This window comes from Phascolarctos cinereus, unplaced genomic scaffold (assembly GCF_003287225.1).
Source record: "Phascolarctos cinereus isolate Bilbo 61053 unplaced genomic scaffold, phaCin_HiC Scaffold_726;HRSCAF=1367, whole genome shotgun sequence".
Taxonomy (NCBI): domain Eukaryota; kingdom Metazoa; phylum Chordata; class Mammalia; order Diprotodontia; family Phascolarctidae; genus Phascolarctos; species Phascolarctos cinereus.
The window spans coordinates 394,025,210-394,040,752 of record NW_027556098.1 but is presented as its reverse complement, the minus strand read 5'-3'; the positions used below and the strand labels follow the sequence as shown (position 1 = coordinate 394,040,752).

The 15,543-nt window shown below is 40.1% G+C and overlaps 1 protein-coding gene across 13 annotated transcripts in view; it reads left to right on the top strand.

The window, feature by feature from the left end:
• CAMTA1 (calmodulin binding transcription activator 1) overlaps positions 1 to 15,543 on the top strand; it is a 1,299,703-nt gene that overhangs the window by 1,263,016 nt on the left and 21,144 nt on the right. For all 13 annotated transcript variants that reach the window (XM_078145710.1, XM_078145708.1, XM_078145709.1 and 10 more), the window contains 7 exons: positions 3,961 to 4,157; positions 4,565 to 4,643; positions 4,937 to 5,252; positions 5,662 to 6,185; positions 11,139 to 11,326; positions 12,184 to 12,430; positions 14,865 to 14,936. In XM_078145710.1, coding sequence (XP_078001836.1) covers positions 3,961 to 4,157; positions 4,565 to 4,643; positions 4,937 to 5,252; positions 5,662 to 6,185; positions 11,139 to 11,326; positions 12,184 to 12,430; positions 14,865 to 14,936 — 1,623 coding nt within the window. The remainder of the gene's footprint in view (positions 1 to 3,960; positions 4,158 to 4,564; positions 4,644 to 4,936; positions 5,253 to 5,661; positions 6,186 to 11,138; positions 11,327 to 12,183; positions 12,431 to 14,864; positions 14,937 to 15,543) is intronic.

Sequence of the window (15,543 nt, the reverse complement as noted above, 5' to 3'; positions counted from 1 at the left end):
TTAAGATCCTCATCCCTCTAGCTCCCACCTGCCTGTCCTGTGTGATTTGTGTCGGCCTCCCTGTTTGCCCCAGGAGGCCCAGCCCCTTCACAGCATCAGCATCCCAATGAAGTGAAGATAAACAGGTTCCCCTCTAATTCCTAACTACCAGGTTGTGTGGGAGGGACATGTGTGTGCAGTGTCATCACAAGGGGTGTAAAGCCTATGTCACCTGGCAAGTGACAACAATAGTATGAATCTGATAACCTTTTAACTTCCATGAGTTAAATAAGCTTCTAACAATTCAAAGATGATTAGGATAGTCAATCAGTATCTGCTTCATGTGATAAAGATAACACCTTTAAAAAAAAAAAGGAAACCATCAGGGACTTCCTTCTCAGTCCTCCACCTAGGTGACTAATCTTTATTCATGACAGCAAACATTTTTGTGTATCCAGAATTATCTCTGCCTTAGCCTCCTAACCTGATGCTGTGCATCAGGGACTCCTTGCTGTCTTTCTTAATTAAACTTTTATAGGTCTACTGGAGACAGCTTTGCATCCACTATCTGATCCCTATCTTCCCAATAAATTCTTTTTAAATATAATAGATGATTCACTAAAGAGCACATAAAGCAGTAGCCTAGCAGTAATTGCATTTTATAAGGTTCATCCCCTGAAAAAATATTTTCTAAAACAACTGAGATGGGAGCGCTGGGCTGGGGAACTGGGTAATTTGTAAGCACTGTGTGTAACACCAATCCCTCAAAGCTGCTGACAAGGTACTAATTTTGATTTTGACTTTTCAGCTGATGCAGAGGGAAAAATTATTTAAAGCTTCTGAATTATTCTTTCCTGTGTTCTTTTTGTTATCATCATCATCATTTATTATATTATTATTATTATTTATTATTAGCACTCTTAAAGTCCCTTTTGATTTTACGTCAGATGAATTTGGTGTTACAGTCTTCCTAGTGTTTCTATGAAGAAAAGAATTTTCCTAAAAGGAGGTAATCCAATATGTGCACATCCCTGCACTGAGTGCTGAGGATAAAAATAAAGAAATAAAACAGTCCCTGCTTTCAAGAAGCTTATATTCTATCAGGAGAAGCAATATGTACACTTATAGATAAACACAAACTAATTTAGGGGGATCAGGAAAGGCCTCCTATGGAAAGCAGTACTTTTGAACTGAACCCTGAAGAATACTAAGGATTCGAGGAGGTGGAGGTGAAAAGGAGGTACATTGCAAGTACAGAGACCAGCTTATGCAAAATCATGGAGATGGAATACCAAGAGAACAGTTTGTACTCACAGAGGGGAATAATGTCTAATAAGTTTGGAAAGGTGGTCTGGGTCCAAATTATGGAAGGTTTTCCATAGTGGAGTTTGTATTTTATCTTAAAAGGCAGTAGGGAGCAACAGACCTGTGACTTGGGAAGATCACTTTAGTAGCTATACAGAGGGATGGATTGGAAAAAAGAGACTAAAGAGGCAGGAAGACCAATTAGGAAGTTACTGCATTAGTCCAGGTGAAAGGCAATGAGAGACTGAACCCGGATGGGGTGGACCATGTGAGTAGAAAGGTGAGACAGATATGAGAGATGTTGTGGAGGTAAAAATCCACAAAGTTGGGCAATTGCCTGGATAGGAAGAGTAAGAAAGAGTGCAAAGTAAAGGGTGATTTCAAGATTGAGAATCAGGATAACTAGAGGGCTTGTGGTGTTCTTGACAGGAATTTGAAAGAGTAATGAGCTTGGTAGGAAAAGATAGTGTATTCTCTTCTGGACATGCCAAGTTTGAGATGTATATGGGACATTCAGTTGGAAATATCCAACAGGAAATAGGTAAGACAGGACTAGAACTCAAGAGAGACACTAGAGGTAGATATAACAGACCTGGGAATCATCTGCTGAGAGATGATAGTTGAACCTATGGGAGTTGACAAGGTTACCTAGAGAGGGAGCATAGAGAAAAAAGGAGAGGGCTAAGGGCAAAGTCCCCAGGTACACCTACACGTAGGAGGAAAGAAATGATGATCCTACAAAAGAAAATGAGGATTGGTCAGACAAGAGAACCAGGAAAGAGAAATACCATGAAAACTCAGAGGAAAAAGTATCCAGGAGGGAAAAAGTGATCAACTGTCAAATAGTCAAGACATCAGAGGATGGTCAAGAGAGGTCAAGAAGGATCAAGACTGAGAAAAAGCCATTGGTTTTGACAATTAATAAATCATTAGTAATTTTGAAGAAAGCAGTTTTAGTCACTGATGAGATTAAAAGTCAGATTATAAGAAATTGGAAGGCAATAAGGAGTTGAGGAGGGAGAGAAAGAGAGGAAGTGGAAGCCACAAGTATAGACAACTTTTTCTAGTTTTGCTGTGAAAGAAAAGAAAAATCTAGGATGACAAAAAAGTAAGTTATTTGATTGTTTTAAGGATGGGGAAAACCTAGACATGTTTCTAGGAAGCAGGAAAGATGCTAGTAGAAAGGAAGAGACTGAAGATTTGGGGGTCAATAATCAATAAATATTTATGAAGCACCTACTATGTGCTTTGCAACGTGCTGCGTACCGGGACTGAAAAAGGCAAAAAACAGTCCCCGCTCTCAAGGAGTTAATGGGGGGGGGGGAATGACATTTAAACCACATACCAAAAAGCTACATCTAGGATAAGTTGGAGATAATCACCACAGGGAAGGCACTAGAATTCAGGGAGATTAAAAAAGGCTTCCTGTCAAGGGTGGGATTTTAGCTAGAACTTGAAGGAAGCTAGGAGCTAGGAGGAGCAAGGAGGGAGAGCATTCCAGGCACAACTAGTGAAAATGGTAGGAGTTAGGAGATGGAGTGCCTTGTTCTAAGAATAGCAAGGAAGCCAGTATTGCTGCACAACAGAGTATGTAAGAAGGTGTAAAGGTGTAAGAAGAGTGGAAAGGTGGAATGCGAAGCAAAGCATTTTATATTTGATCCTGAAGGTGACAGGGAACCACTAGACTTGCATAGGTTCCCAAAGTGGGCAATACCGCCCTCTGGGGGGGGCACTGGAACGATCGGTGGGGGGGAGCAGTAGTAGTCTCGATGCAATTGAGGGGTGCTGAATAATTTTTTTTGAAAAAGGGGCATTAGGCCAAGTAAGTTTGGCTAGAGTTTGAGTAGGGGAGAATTGGGGGTCAGAAATGGTTAGACTTGCCCTTTAGGAAGATCACTTTGGCCGCTGAGTGGGGGATGGATTGTCAAAGCAGATGGAAGGAGGTGGTACGGAGAAGGGCCACCTCTTCATCAAAGACTGGAATACAGAAGGATAGGATAGGAGATAGTGTCAAGGGGTTTAGAGAAGGAGAGAGGGAGCTCAGAGTAAATGACTTCTATTTTTTTCAATGAAGTCTGATGCAGGGTCTTCTGCTGAGAATAAAGTAAATATAGGAATGAGGTGGGAGGCAATGGAACTGTAGTATTCTCTATTCCCAAGTAAAGAGTCTGAGGTGCCCTCCTTTGCTGAGAGGGAAGAACAGGGGTGGTATTGGAGGCAATGAAACTGAAGCCACATGTATCCTTCCAGGAGGAGGACACGAAGAGAGCAGCTGTGCTTTGCTCTTAGAATTGTCCACTGCAGTGTACACTCCACCTACAACAACCTCTTTTCACTATCAGTGGACCTTCAGATAAATGGAGACTAAATTAACATTCACAGTGTCAGCTATAATCTAGTCTAACAAACTTGGTTTTTATGGAAAATTACTTTGTACACTGTACTGCAGAAAAATACAACTCATCTGAAGCCTGGCAAGTCTATTTTATAGTTTACTACATTGCTTTTATCTCTACTTTTTCATTTTCACTTTTATGTTGCAGTTCTTCCTCACACATTAAAGCATTTGATTTCTTGCACTTAAATGCAGTGCAGCAGAGTACTGGCTAGGTCTAGAATCTCTGCTCCCTACCTGCAATGAAAAATGAGATCGTGATTTGTGTTTGATTATTGCAGTGTGCGTCTGGGACCGGGACCATGGGGAGCTGCTTTGAGAGCCGCGTGGTGGTGGTGTGTGAAAAGATGATGAGTCGTGCCTGCTGGGCAAAGTCCAAGCACCTCATCCATTCGAAGACTTTCCGAGGAATGACCCTCTTGCACCTGGCTGCAGCCCAGGGCTATGCCACTCTGATCCAAACCCTCATCAAATGGCGGTAAGGCTGTGTGTGGCTCACGTGGAATATGCTGGGTATCATGAAACTCGGCACACAGCTTCCTTCCAGAAGTTCCACTAGCAAAGAGAAGGCGTTATCTCTTGCCATTCCTTTAATTCTACAGTGTTGCAGAAAATTTGTCTTACAGACAATTTTGGGGAGACTTTTAATGAATTCTTCCCTGGAAACAATGAACTAGGGAAGCACTCCTAAGGTTGACCTCCTTGATTTCCTGTAGGTCACTGGCTCCGTACAACTTGCCCAAATCACCAAGCCAATGGAATGCCAGGTCTTTTTTTATTTCCAGGATGTTAGACACCAGTTTTCATTGTCATGAAAAGTTTCGATTTTGCCAGTACTGAATAAATTATATAATTTGGTGAGTAATTCCTGTTACTTCCTTACAGAACTAAGCATGCTGATAGCATTGATTTGGAATTGGAGGTTGACCCTTTGAACGTGGATCATTTCTCATGCACTCCTCTGGTAAGGAAAAAGCTTCATGAATTTCTTAATAATGGAGTTTTCTTAATTTGGAAGTGGGAATTGCCTGGATCCATACTACTACATTTCATTCACATATGGCATTTATTAAAACTATTTTTGATCACTTACATTTTACATAATCCCATTAAGCTCAGCAGCGAAAAAACAATTCTCAGACATTTGAGAGCATTTTGGAGCCAATGAGGGGCACCTGGCCAACCTGCTGGCTAAGGGTAAAATACGTTTCAGAAAGCTTTCTGAAAAGGCATCCTTCTTGTCACTTTACCTTTTAGATGTGGGCATGCGCCCTGGGACACATGGATGCTGCCATCGTGCTATACAAATGGGACCGCCGAGCTATTTCTATTCCTGACTCACTGGGAAGGCTGCCTCTGTCAATTGCCCCGTCCCGGGGTCACGTGAAATTGGCAGAATGTTTGGAGCAGCTGCAGAGAAATGAGCAGGTTCAGCTCGGACAGAACCCCAGAATCCATTGCCCTCCAAGTGGAGAATCCAATACAGATAGCTGGATAGCCCAGTGGCATGGTGAAACCATCACCTCTTCAGAATCACAAAAGGGAATCACTGTTATTGCAAGTACAAATCCAGGTAAAAAAGAAACTGAAATAATCATATCTTTGGAATTCTATTATTAATCGTCAGAAATTACTATGGTTTTTAGTCTCTTGAAGTTTACTTGAAAAAACAATGTGTGTCATTCACGTAGCTCCACTTCCTTTGCTGAGTCTGCTGTCCTATTAGCTCTAGGAGCACCAGCTGCTCCCCCCCTTTCTTCCCCCACAAAATGTACAAAAGATAACAGGAAGTCTGTGCACCTGCAGGAAATTCAAGTTTCCCAGAAGAGAACTGTCTAAGTGTAGAGTATGTAGTTTAAAATGTTTAAATACTTGGGGTAAGATTTTGAATACTGACTTTGAGCTTTGTCTCCCAAGCGCTTACTCTGTGGGAGTTCTCGTTCTATTACTGCTCCTGACTGCCCTTTCTGCTTTCCTTACAGAGCTAAGAAGACCTAGGTCTGAGCCCTCTAATTACTATAGCAGTGAGAGCCACAAAGATTATCCTGCTCCCAAAAAGCATAAATTGAACCCTGAGTACTTCCAGCCAAGACAGGAGAAACTGCTCTCCACTGCACTGAGTCTAGAACAACCAAGTATCAGAAAGCAGAGCCCCAGTTCCAAGCAATGTGTCTCTGAGACAATCAGCCCCACTGAAGGAATAAGGGATTATAGCCGGGAAGTCTCCCCTCACACTCCAGAGGCTGCAGGATTCCGAGGCTCTGGAGCTCAGCCTGGAGTCAAGTGGAACTCCAAAGACCTTTACATTGGTGTGTCTGCAGTGCAGGTAACAGGAAGCCAGAAGGGAGCCAGCCTAGGCAAGGACCCAGCACCACCGCGTCTTCGCCCACGAGAACAGATGAGTGTCCTAATGATGGCTGACAGAGAGATGGTAGATGCTGAGTTGTTGTCATATCGAGACAATGTCGAGAATGAGGCTTGCTTGCAACACATGGATGACTTACAGGTCAGTAATTCTGAGGGAGACCTGTTGAGGCGAGGACACAGGTTCATAGGCTGGAAGGAAATCCCAGAAGTGGAGCATTGGAAGAGTCTTTGGTAGCCGTCCAGTCCCACCCATCCACAAAAGGAATCACCACTCTCAGATACGCAAGTGGCTGTCCAACCTTGACCAGGAAGGGGACCAAACCTACTTCTCAGGCAGCCCACTCCACTTCTGAATAGCTCTAATTGTCAGCAAGTTGTTGTTTTTCTGACATACAGCCTAAGATTGGCCACTCTGCGACTTAACAATCATTGTCCCTAGTCCTGTCCTCTGGAACCAAATAGAACATACCTAATTCCTTCTCCCTATGCTGTCCCTCGAAACACTTGGAAAGCAGCCACTTTTTCCCCTCACCCATCCCGAAGTCTCTTCTTCTCCAGGACAAACATTCCCAGTTCCTCAGCCAATCCTTACATGACGTAAACTCTGAAGGGCCTTCACCATCCTGATTGTCTTCCTTTCCAGCTTATTGGTCTTTCTTAAACCACTTTGCCCAGAACTGAACACAATACTCCAGATGAGGTCTGACAAGGTCAAAATACAATTGAACTATCACTTCCCTATCAAGTCATTCTATCCCAACCCTGTCATTTTATAGCTGAGGCCCAAACAGGTCAGATGGTTTGCCCAAGGTCACATGAGGCACCACTGGAATTTGAACCCATGCCCTCTAACTAAATCCAAAACACTCATGCTTTCCTTGATGGAGCATCAGTTTCTGAAGGTCATGGGATTTTTTTTTTTAAGCCAGTGAAGTGTTTAGAAATCTGACTGACTGTGTGTACAAGCACATTCTTCTATATCTGCTTTGGTTCATAGAATAGATTTCATTTTGTTGATCAGATCCCACACGTATTTCAATGAGTCAAATATTGTGAACGGGTCCAATTGCCGCTAATCTAGATCTCAGAAACACCCCTCTCTCTTTGAATAAACTCCTCACTACCTAAGTATACAGCTATCTTCACTTTATTCCTGAAAAGGTATCCCAGGTGGGTCCCTTTTTATTCAAAGAAACATCCACCATGGCTGATTTCACAATGGAAGGCACTAGTTACTTTATGGCCATGGGTCTAAGATACATATCTAAATCAGGAAGCTTTTATTTGTATGAAAGTCCTCATAAGTTTGAATTACCTTCCTGGCACAGACATCATTTCTAGCCATTGTAAAAGGAGGAAAGTCTGGTGATGTATTGGAAGAATATTGGCCCCAGATCATCAAGGTTAAAATATAAAACTACGGCCCCAGTGGTGACTCCTTCCCTGACACCAAATCACAGGCATATTGAGAATCCTTTCGGCATCCAAAATCTATTCTTGTGGATCCATGGGCTACCTAAATAGATTTTCAACTTCTTAAAGCACGGTGTCTAAGAGGAACAATGGTGGTTCTAAGGTTTTCCAAATTTCAGGGTATTTTAGATTTTTAACTCTAATGTTGTTAAAAAAGGTACTTTAAGTAAGGTGAGTAAAACAACCACAATTCAAGTTAACAAAGCTTTTTGGTGAGGTCACATGGGAGGATCGTCTCCTATTGTGCTCTATAAAACATTAGTCACTTCACAACATTTTGGGCTTATTTTGCTGGCCAAATTATTCTTCCCTCTTAATGGCAGTCTTACAGTCTCCTGTGTGTATATTAGGAAGAATGATGCTCTCTACCTAGAAGTTAATGTCCATATTATTTGCCAAGTGCCTTGGCCTCTTTGGGTGAGAGGTGCTATATAAATTCATAGTATTATCATGCCATTGTTATTAGTCCCAGAGAGTATATTTTCAGGCTGGAGGTAATGTGATATGAGGCTATTAAATAAAGCTTCCATAGCTAGAGGATGTCATTATCTTATTCTTGTTACACCACACCTCATTATAATGCTACATTTTATATTTTTTTGCTTGTACTAAAAAAGGCTTTGAAATACAAAGTTGTGGATTTTCTGCTTATGGATAAGTGTATTTCAGAAACATCGCTTAAATTCTGGATCACTCATTCAGCACATGATGAAAAGTCCCCAATCAAAGTAGCTTTGAGCCTACATTCTCATAATGCATGATGTCTGAATGACAGTGGACAGTGGCAGTTGGTTAGAAGAATTTTTATTTTTTAACATTTTTAATATTTACAATATTTTTTCTATCTATTCATCTAAGAAGTCTAGAACATTTTGAACTGATTTTCATGAGACTTACTAAAAATCATGAAGAATGAATTAGATCTTCCATTTAATTTCTCCATCTGTAGCAAAATTTATCAGATTTTTGCCCATCTTTAGAGAGGTGGTAGAAAGACTAAAAATGCCTAAGAAATCCAAAGGGTACTGAGACACTGTAATACCATTTAAGACAAGACATTAACAGTCTAAGGACTAAACCCATTAAGCAGCTAATAAGCTCTGCAACCTTTTCTGTTTTTGAAGTCCAAGGACACTTTGAAGAGCAAAAGAAAATAGCACCCAAGCTAATGCAGGCATGCAGTTAGTTCAGTGGAAATAAGAGAGATAAGTTGTACTGTTCTGTTTGAACAATCTGAATAAACCAAGTGAATATGTTGGCGTCTAGAAAATACATAGATACTCAAGAAAGTGGTGTGGAGTTTAGGTGTAGATGATCAAGTTATTTCTGAACTGTACTTTTGAATATTCCTGGAGGCAAACACTAACAAAATGAAGAAGTGGATATTGTATATATCCTTTCTGACCTTCATAAGCAGTTCAGCTACAGACCTTCAGAACCATCAGAGAACTACATTTTGTGGAAAAAGTTAACAGCATGTGAACTTGAGGACAAAACTTCTTATTCTTATATCATATGAAGAAAGTGAGATTGGAAAATTTTGTTGAAACACTGGAAGAATGTTTTTTTCATTAGGATCTCTTCACAAAATATCTTTTATTTAATCTGGCTTCAACGAATCTTTGTAGCTTTTTTGTCCCATTATTCTTCACGCACCCTCTATTCCAGCCAAGTTAGACTACCTACTATGTTTGGAACATGCTCCACATTTTCCTTTCTCTGTGCCTTTATTTACACTCCTCTCTGCACAGTGTGAATTCCCTTCCATTCCCTCATTTCTGCATTTTAAATTCTACCTATCCTTAAATGTCCCAGATTCATACTGCCTTGCCAATATACAGTCCTTAATGCCCTCAACAAGAAGAAATGGCTCCTTCCTCTAAACTCACATAGCCCTTTGTTTGTACCTCTCATGGCACTAGATTCAACCTTGTATTATAGTTACTTGTGTAAATGACATTTCTATTAGATGTTAAACTCCCTGAAAGAGGAGGACATATCTTATTCAACTTTGTTTCACCCTTAGTACCCAACGGAGTAACTTGACATAGTAAGTATGCTATCAACTATCTAAATAAATAAGTCAATGAAATAATTTAAATTGTATTACCTTTCATAGTTGGTGGTTCAGGTGGATTAGATAAAGTAGTGTAATCTATTATTTTTTGTTGTTGTTCAGTTGGGTCTGACTCTTCATAATCCCATTTGGGGTTTTCTTGGCAATTTCATGGTTTTCTTGGGGTAGTTTGCCATTTCCTTCTCCAGCTCATTTTCCAGATGAGGAAACTGAGGCAAACGAGGTAAGCGACTTGCCCGGGATCACACAGTTAGCAAGAGTGTGAGGCTAGATTTGAACTCAAGAAGATGAGTCTTCCTAACTCCACACCTGGTACTCTATCCACTTTACCACCTAGCTGCCCCCATAATCTATCAGGCAGCCAGGCAAAACAGTGAAAAGAGTGCTGGGCCTAGAGTCAGGAAGACCTAGTTCAAATCCAGCCTCAAGCACTTACTTGATGGGTGACCAGAGGCAAGTCACTTAACCTCTATTTGCATCAGTTTCCCCAACTGTGAAATGGAGGTAATATATAACACCTACTTCCCAACACTGTTGTGCAGATCAAATGAGATAATAATTGTAAAGTTCTTAGGACAGGGGTAACACATAGTAAACACTTAGTGAATGCTGGTTTTCTTCCTATGAGACAATATCACAAGAAATTAGGAACTTTACATTCCTAGGGAGAAGCATTTTCCCTGCTATCAGGGTGTTCACTCTTTTTCAGAAGTTCTCATTTTGTTAAGTTAATACATCAAGGCCCTGTGGTTTCACTCCTCTAGGAATTCCTTCAACCTAATCCATCAGAAGTCGCCAGAAGCTCGGGCTGTTGAGTGATTTGCCCACGATCATACACCTCATAAGTGCTGGCAGGAGGATTTTAACTTTATGTTTCATGACTCCAAATTCTACATTCTTTCCAATATCCCACTCTGCCATTTTCTTACATTGATATTTTTGTAAATTAGACAAAAATAGCATCCTCAGAGATGACTAAAGGATCATTAGCTTCTTCCAGAAATTTCAGTTTAACAAACTATTCATCAGCCTGCAAGAAACTGCAAGAATTAATATTTTTTGTAGTTATAAAACAAGCATAGTAGTTAACCACTATAAACTGGAAAGTTTCTAATTGGAACTTCCTGGGAAAAGGAAAGGAAGTAGTGAGAGATACTAAAAATTTCCTTTTTTGAGTCAAGCCACTAGATTAATATTACTAGCAGGTATTTTCTAACATGCCCCAATATGATTCAGATTAAGGAACTTTATAGGACAGGTTTGTCCATATTATTAAGCCCTTATTGGTTGATTCTGAGGAGAGAAAAGCAAGAGTTCTTAGAGAAAGACTTTGTCTCAAAGATGGAAACCTAGAGATGGGAATATAATTAGAGATTTTGAACTGAGATCTTGAAGTGAGATCCCAGGGTCTCTGCACATTCAAAATAATGTTGTATAATCCTTGTAAAAATGTTTATAGAACCATAGATAGAACTAGAAAGATGGAAAAGACGTATGAGTCTATTGAATTGAGATGTCAGACCCTTCTTTTCTTCTTCCAAGGTAAATATGATGACCTTGGCAGAACACATTATTGAGGCAACACCTGACCGGATCAAGAGAGAGAATTTTGTGCCCTTGGAGCCCACAGCAGCGGAGAGGACAGATGCTGCAGCCATTAGCAGCACAATGAGCTGGCTGGCCAGTTACCTTGCTGATGTCGATCATCTACCAAGTGCTGCACAGATCAGGTCAGTGAAACGCCCCAGAGAATTATATATATATTTAAATGGTGGTGGGATGGTTTGTTGGGGCAGCTTCAATCTGCTATCTTGATTCTATGAATTCAGGGGAAAGGGCAAAAATGACATCTTTCAGAGGAGAGGTTTGAAAATGTTAGGGACCCTTCTTCAAGGCTCAGCTCAAGTCCCACCCATTTCCTGAAAGAAGTCCTACCCAAACATTCCATCTCATATAGATCACGTCCCATGAGCACAATATAGTTCAAAGAGAACTAGTCTGTAAGCCCAGAAGTCCTGCCCCTGATACATACTAACTGTGTGACCATGGACAAATCACTTAACTCTATGTGCCCAGGCTATGCTTTGTAGTTACAGACAAATGGCCTAACTATGGTGGTAGAGCAAGTTGCCACATTGGGAATTCCCTGCACCCATGAATCACAAGTTGGGCCCCCACCTCAAGCTCCAATAATACTGTATAATTAATTTTGACACTTGATCTTTTTCATGTGCACAACTTTCCTCTCAACTCAACTGTAAGCTTCTTGAGGGTAAGAGCTATGTTTTATACTTGTGTGTATCCACACCCTACAGAGTCCAGCACATAATCCATGCTCAGTAAATATTTGAGTCGAATTACAAGACAGTTAAAAAACCAGGTATGTACTTAGCCATTAAACTATCCTACTACAGAAAGTTAAGTATATTTTTTAAGTCTGCAACATTTTACACTCTTTATGTTGCCTTGAGAAATAAAATTATTTCCTTCAAATACTATCTTTTCCATTAAAATTTAGTTAACAAGGTCACAGATAACTCTCACAAGTCATTACATTAATCTGCTATTCTGGCTATCTTTTTTTCAGAACTCTATATAATGAGCCCCTGACCCCTTCTTCTAACACCAGCTTGAGCCCTGTAGGCTCACCAAACAGTGAAATGGCATTTGAGAAACCAAGCCTTCCTTCGGCGGCAGACTGGTCTGAATTCCTAAGTGCATCCACCAGTGAAAAGGTAGAAAATGAGTTTGCTCAGTTAACTCTGTCTGATCACGAACAGAGGGAACTCTATGAAGCTGCCAAGCTTGTCCAGACAGCTTTCAGAAAATACAAGGTAAGAATCTTCAGTCAGTTGATATCATCAGATCAGGAGTTCCCTCCAACAATGCAGTTAATGACCCCTAACATGCCTACCCATCCTCTATCCCTCTTGTTCATTTCCTCCCATAAATTTGGCAGAAGGGAGCCACCTAATGTATGGGTGGTCTTCCTTGATTTCTTCTAACACTGAAAGGGCACCAGTGCTGCCCTTCCTTCAATGCTCTTCATATGATCAGCCCATCTTCTCTTGCTATCATACAATTCCTTGATGACGTGCTTTATTCCTATTTTTCATTGGCATCATATTACAGCCTATTCTTTCCAACAGTGTGCACCTCTCCGTAGTCTTCTGTGTGATCAACTCATTTCTAGTTGTTCGGTGACTTTTATTCTATGTTTTGCTGCTATATAGACATGAAAACTAATTACTAAACTAAAAAAAAAAAAGGACTAATTCCTTAAGGTCAAGGCCAAAGAGAATCAAAACAAGCATTTGCTTTTGTGCATCTTTTCTTAAATGAAAGAAATATTGCATTTTTCTCTCTTCTCTAACTCTTAGAAAATCATATGTTTAGATCTATGGTGTAAAAATCTTTAAATGTCATTGATCTTAATCACAGAGGGAAAGTTGCCACAGCATCCCCATTGTTTTGTCTGCTGTTAACAATAATAGACACATACTGACTGATGATAATATGCTATATATAAATAATTAAATACCCCAAAGCATTGAGAAAGGGGTGACCAGACACCATATGAGGATTAGCTAAAAGAACAAAGGCTGTTTAGCCTAGAGAAGAGAAGACCTATGGGGGACATTTGATAAAGTGTCTCATGCAGTTAGGTGGCTCAGTGGATAGAGTGCTAGGCCTGGATTCAGAAAGACCTGAGTTCCAATCTAGCCTCAGGCATGCATTAGCTGTGTGACCCTAAGTAAGTCACTCAACCTCTGTTTGCCTTAATCCACTGCAGAAGGAAACCACAAGTCACTCCATTACCTTTGCCAAGTAAACCCCACACAGGGTCACAAAGAGTCAGACACAACTCAACAACAACAACTAATGCTGCTATTTTGGAGAAGACAGAGAGATGTGGACTAGCCAATAATGGATGGATTCAGAGCGGGTTATGGCAAGTCTCAAAGAATGATCACCAAGGATTAAATATCAGTGTGGCAAGAGATCTCTAGTGGAATGCCTCAGGAATCCGTACTTGACCCTGTGTTACTTAACTATGTCTTTATCAATAATTTGATAAAGACAAAAATAGCACACCCATCAAATTTGCAGACAATGCAAACCTGAATGGGATAGCTTGTTAGCTGAATGACAATCATGATACAAAAAGTCTAAACCATTAGGTTGAATCTAATAAGATGACATTCAATAAGAATAAGTATAAAGTCCTACACTTGTGTTCAAAAAATTAACCCCACAAGTACAGAATGTGGGAGACCTGGTTATAGAGCTATTATCTGAAAAAGATATAGGGCTTTTAGTAGACTGCAACTTAATATGAGTCAGCAGTTTAATGTGACACCCAAACAAAGTTAATTCAGTCTTGGTCTGCATTAGAAGAAGGAGTTGATAATCCCTCTGTACTGTGCCCTAGTCAGACCACATCTGGAATATTGCATTTGGGGTACCACAGTATAAGAAAATCATTGATAAGCTGCAGAGGAAGACAAAGGAAGACCACCAGAAAGTTGAAAGGTCTTGAGTCTACATCATATAAGAATAGGTTGAAGGAACTGGGAATATTTAGATGGGGAAAAGGTGCAGGAGTAACATCACAGTTGTCTTCAGGAATCTGAACAACTGCCATATGAAAGAGGGATTAGATTTGTGCTGCTTTGCCTAGGGGAGCAGAACCAGGAACGGTGGATGGGAGTTGCAAAGATACAAATCTGGGCCTGAAGTCAGAAAAGGTTTCCTAATAGTTAGTGCTGTCCAAATGTAGAATGGGGCACCTCAAATGGTGGTGGATTCCCCATCCATGGAGGTCTTTAAGTAATGGTGGTTGTCTGTCAGGTGTGCTATGGTAAAGTTTCATTTCATGTATAGATGGGAACAGATGCACACTGAGGTATCTTCCAGCTCTCAGACTCTGTGGCACATTCCCCATCTTCAAAGATTTTAAGATCTGTCACGTGGAAGGATTAGATTTGTGGCTTATTACTCATGCCCAGCAGGCAGAAACAGAAGGAACGGGCCAAAGTTACAAAGAGGCAGATTTAGGCTTGGTTTTCCTTATTTATGTTTAGAATGAATTCTCTAAACAGTCAGTAACCCAGGATCTAAGTTTATACTGGGGTTTAATTAGTTTGAGTAGCAGTCTTACATCATTTTCAGGAGACTATGAAGCTGACATTGCTAGACATGGGTTTTTTTTTTCTACTCAAGTGAATGAAGTCATTGCTATTTCCTTCTCTTCTCCTTATATTTTAGGGTCGTCCCTTACAGGAACAGCAAGAAGTGGCTGCTGCTGTCATTCAACGTTGTTACAGAAAATACAAACAGGTAAACAAGCTTTGCTTCATAAAAGAAAACAACACTTCCCTAAAAGCAACACCAGGTTCCTAAGGACTCGTATGTGACTTGACAAGTCAGCACTATTTCCAAGGCTTATAAAAGATATTTCATTTGGATTGTCTTGATAGATAGCAAGGGAGAAATATCTGATAGAAATAAAAATGACCCATCTCTAGACAAACTTTTATGCCTCAAAAAGATTTTAGTCTAAATTTATCACCCTTTTAAAATAAAATCACCTCCTTAACACGTAATCTTGTCACTAAAAAATTGTATAATTTCATTTGAAGCAACAGAGGTACTTATATTTTAATTTTGCTTATAAACTCTCATTGATAAAATAATTCTGTGCAAAGCTACATGAAGCAAATAACTACAATACTATCAAACAATTCTGAGCTCTGATTTATATGTCTTAAAAAAAATAGCATCCTCAGTTTCTCCATTAAATATAGAGGTTAATAATGTCTGCTGCTCTATAACAGCCTCAAAATGAGAACAGACTGATGACAAAAAAAAATCTTAAATTGTCTTCATTCATTTCCTTAGATAAAAGATGCAAGGGGAATATTAAATAATATGGATTTTTAAAATG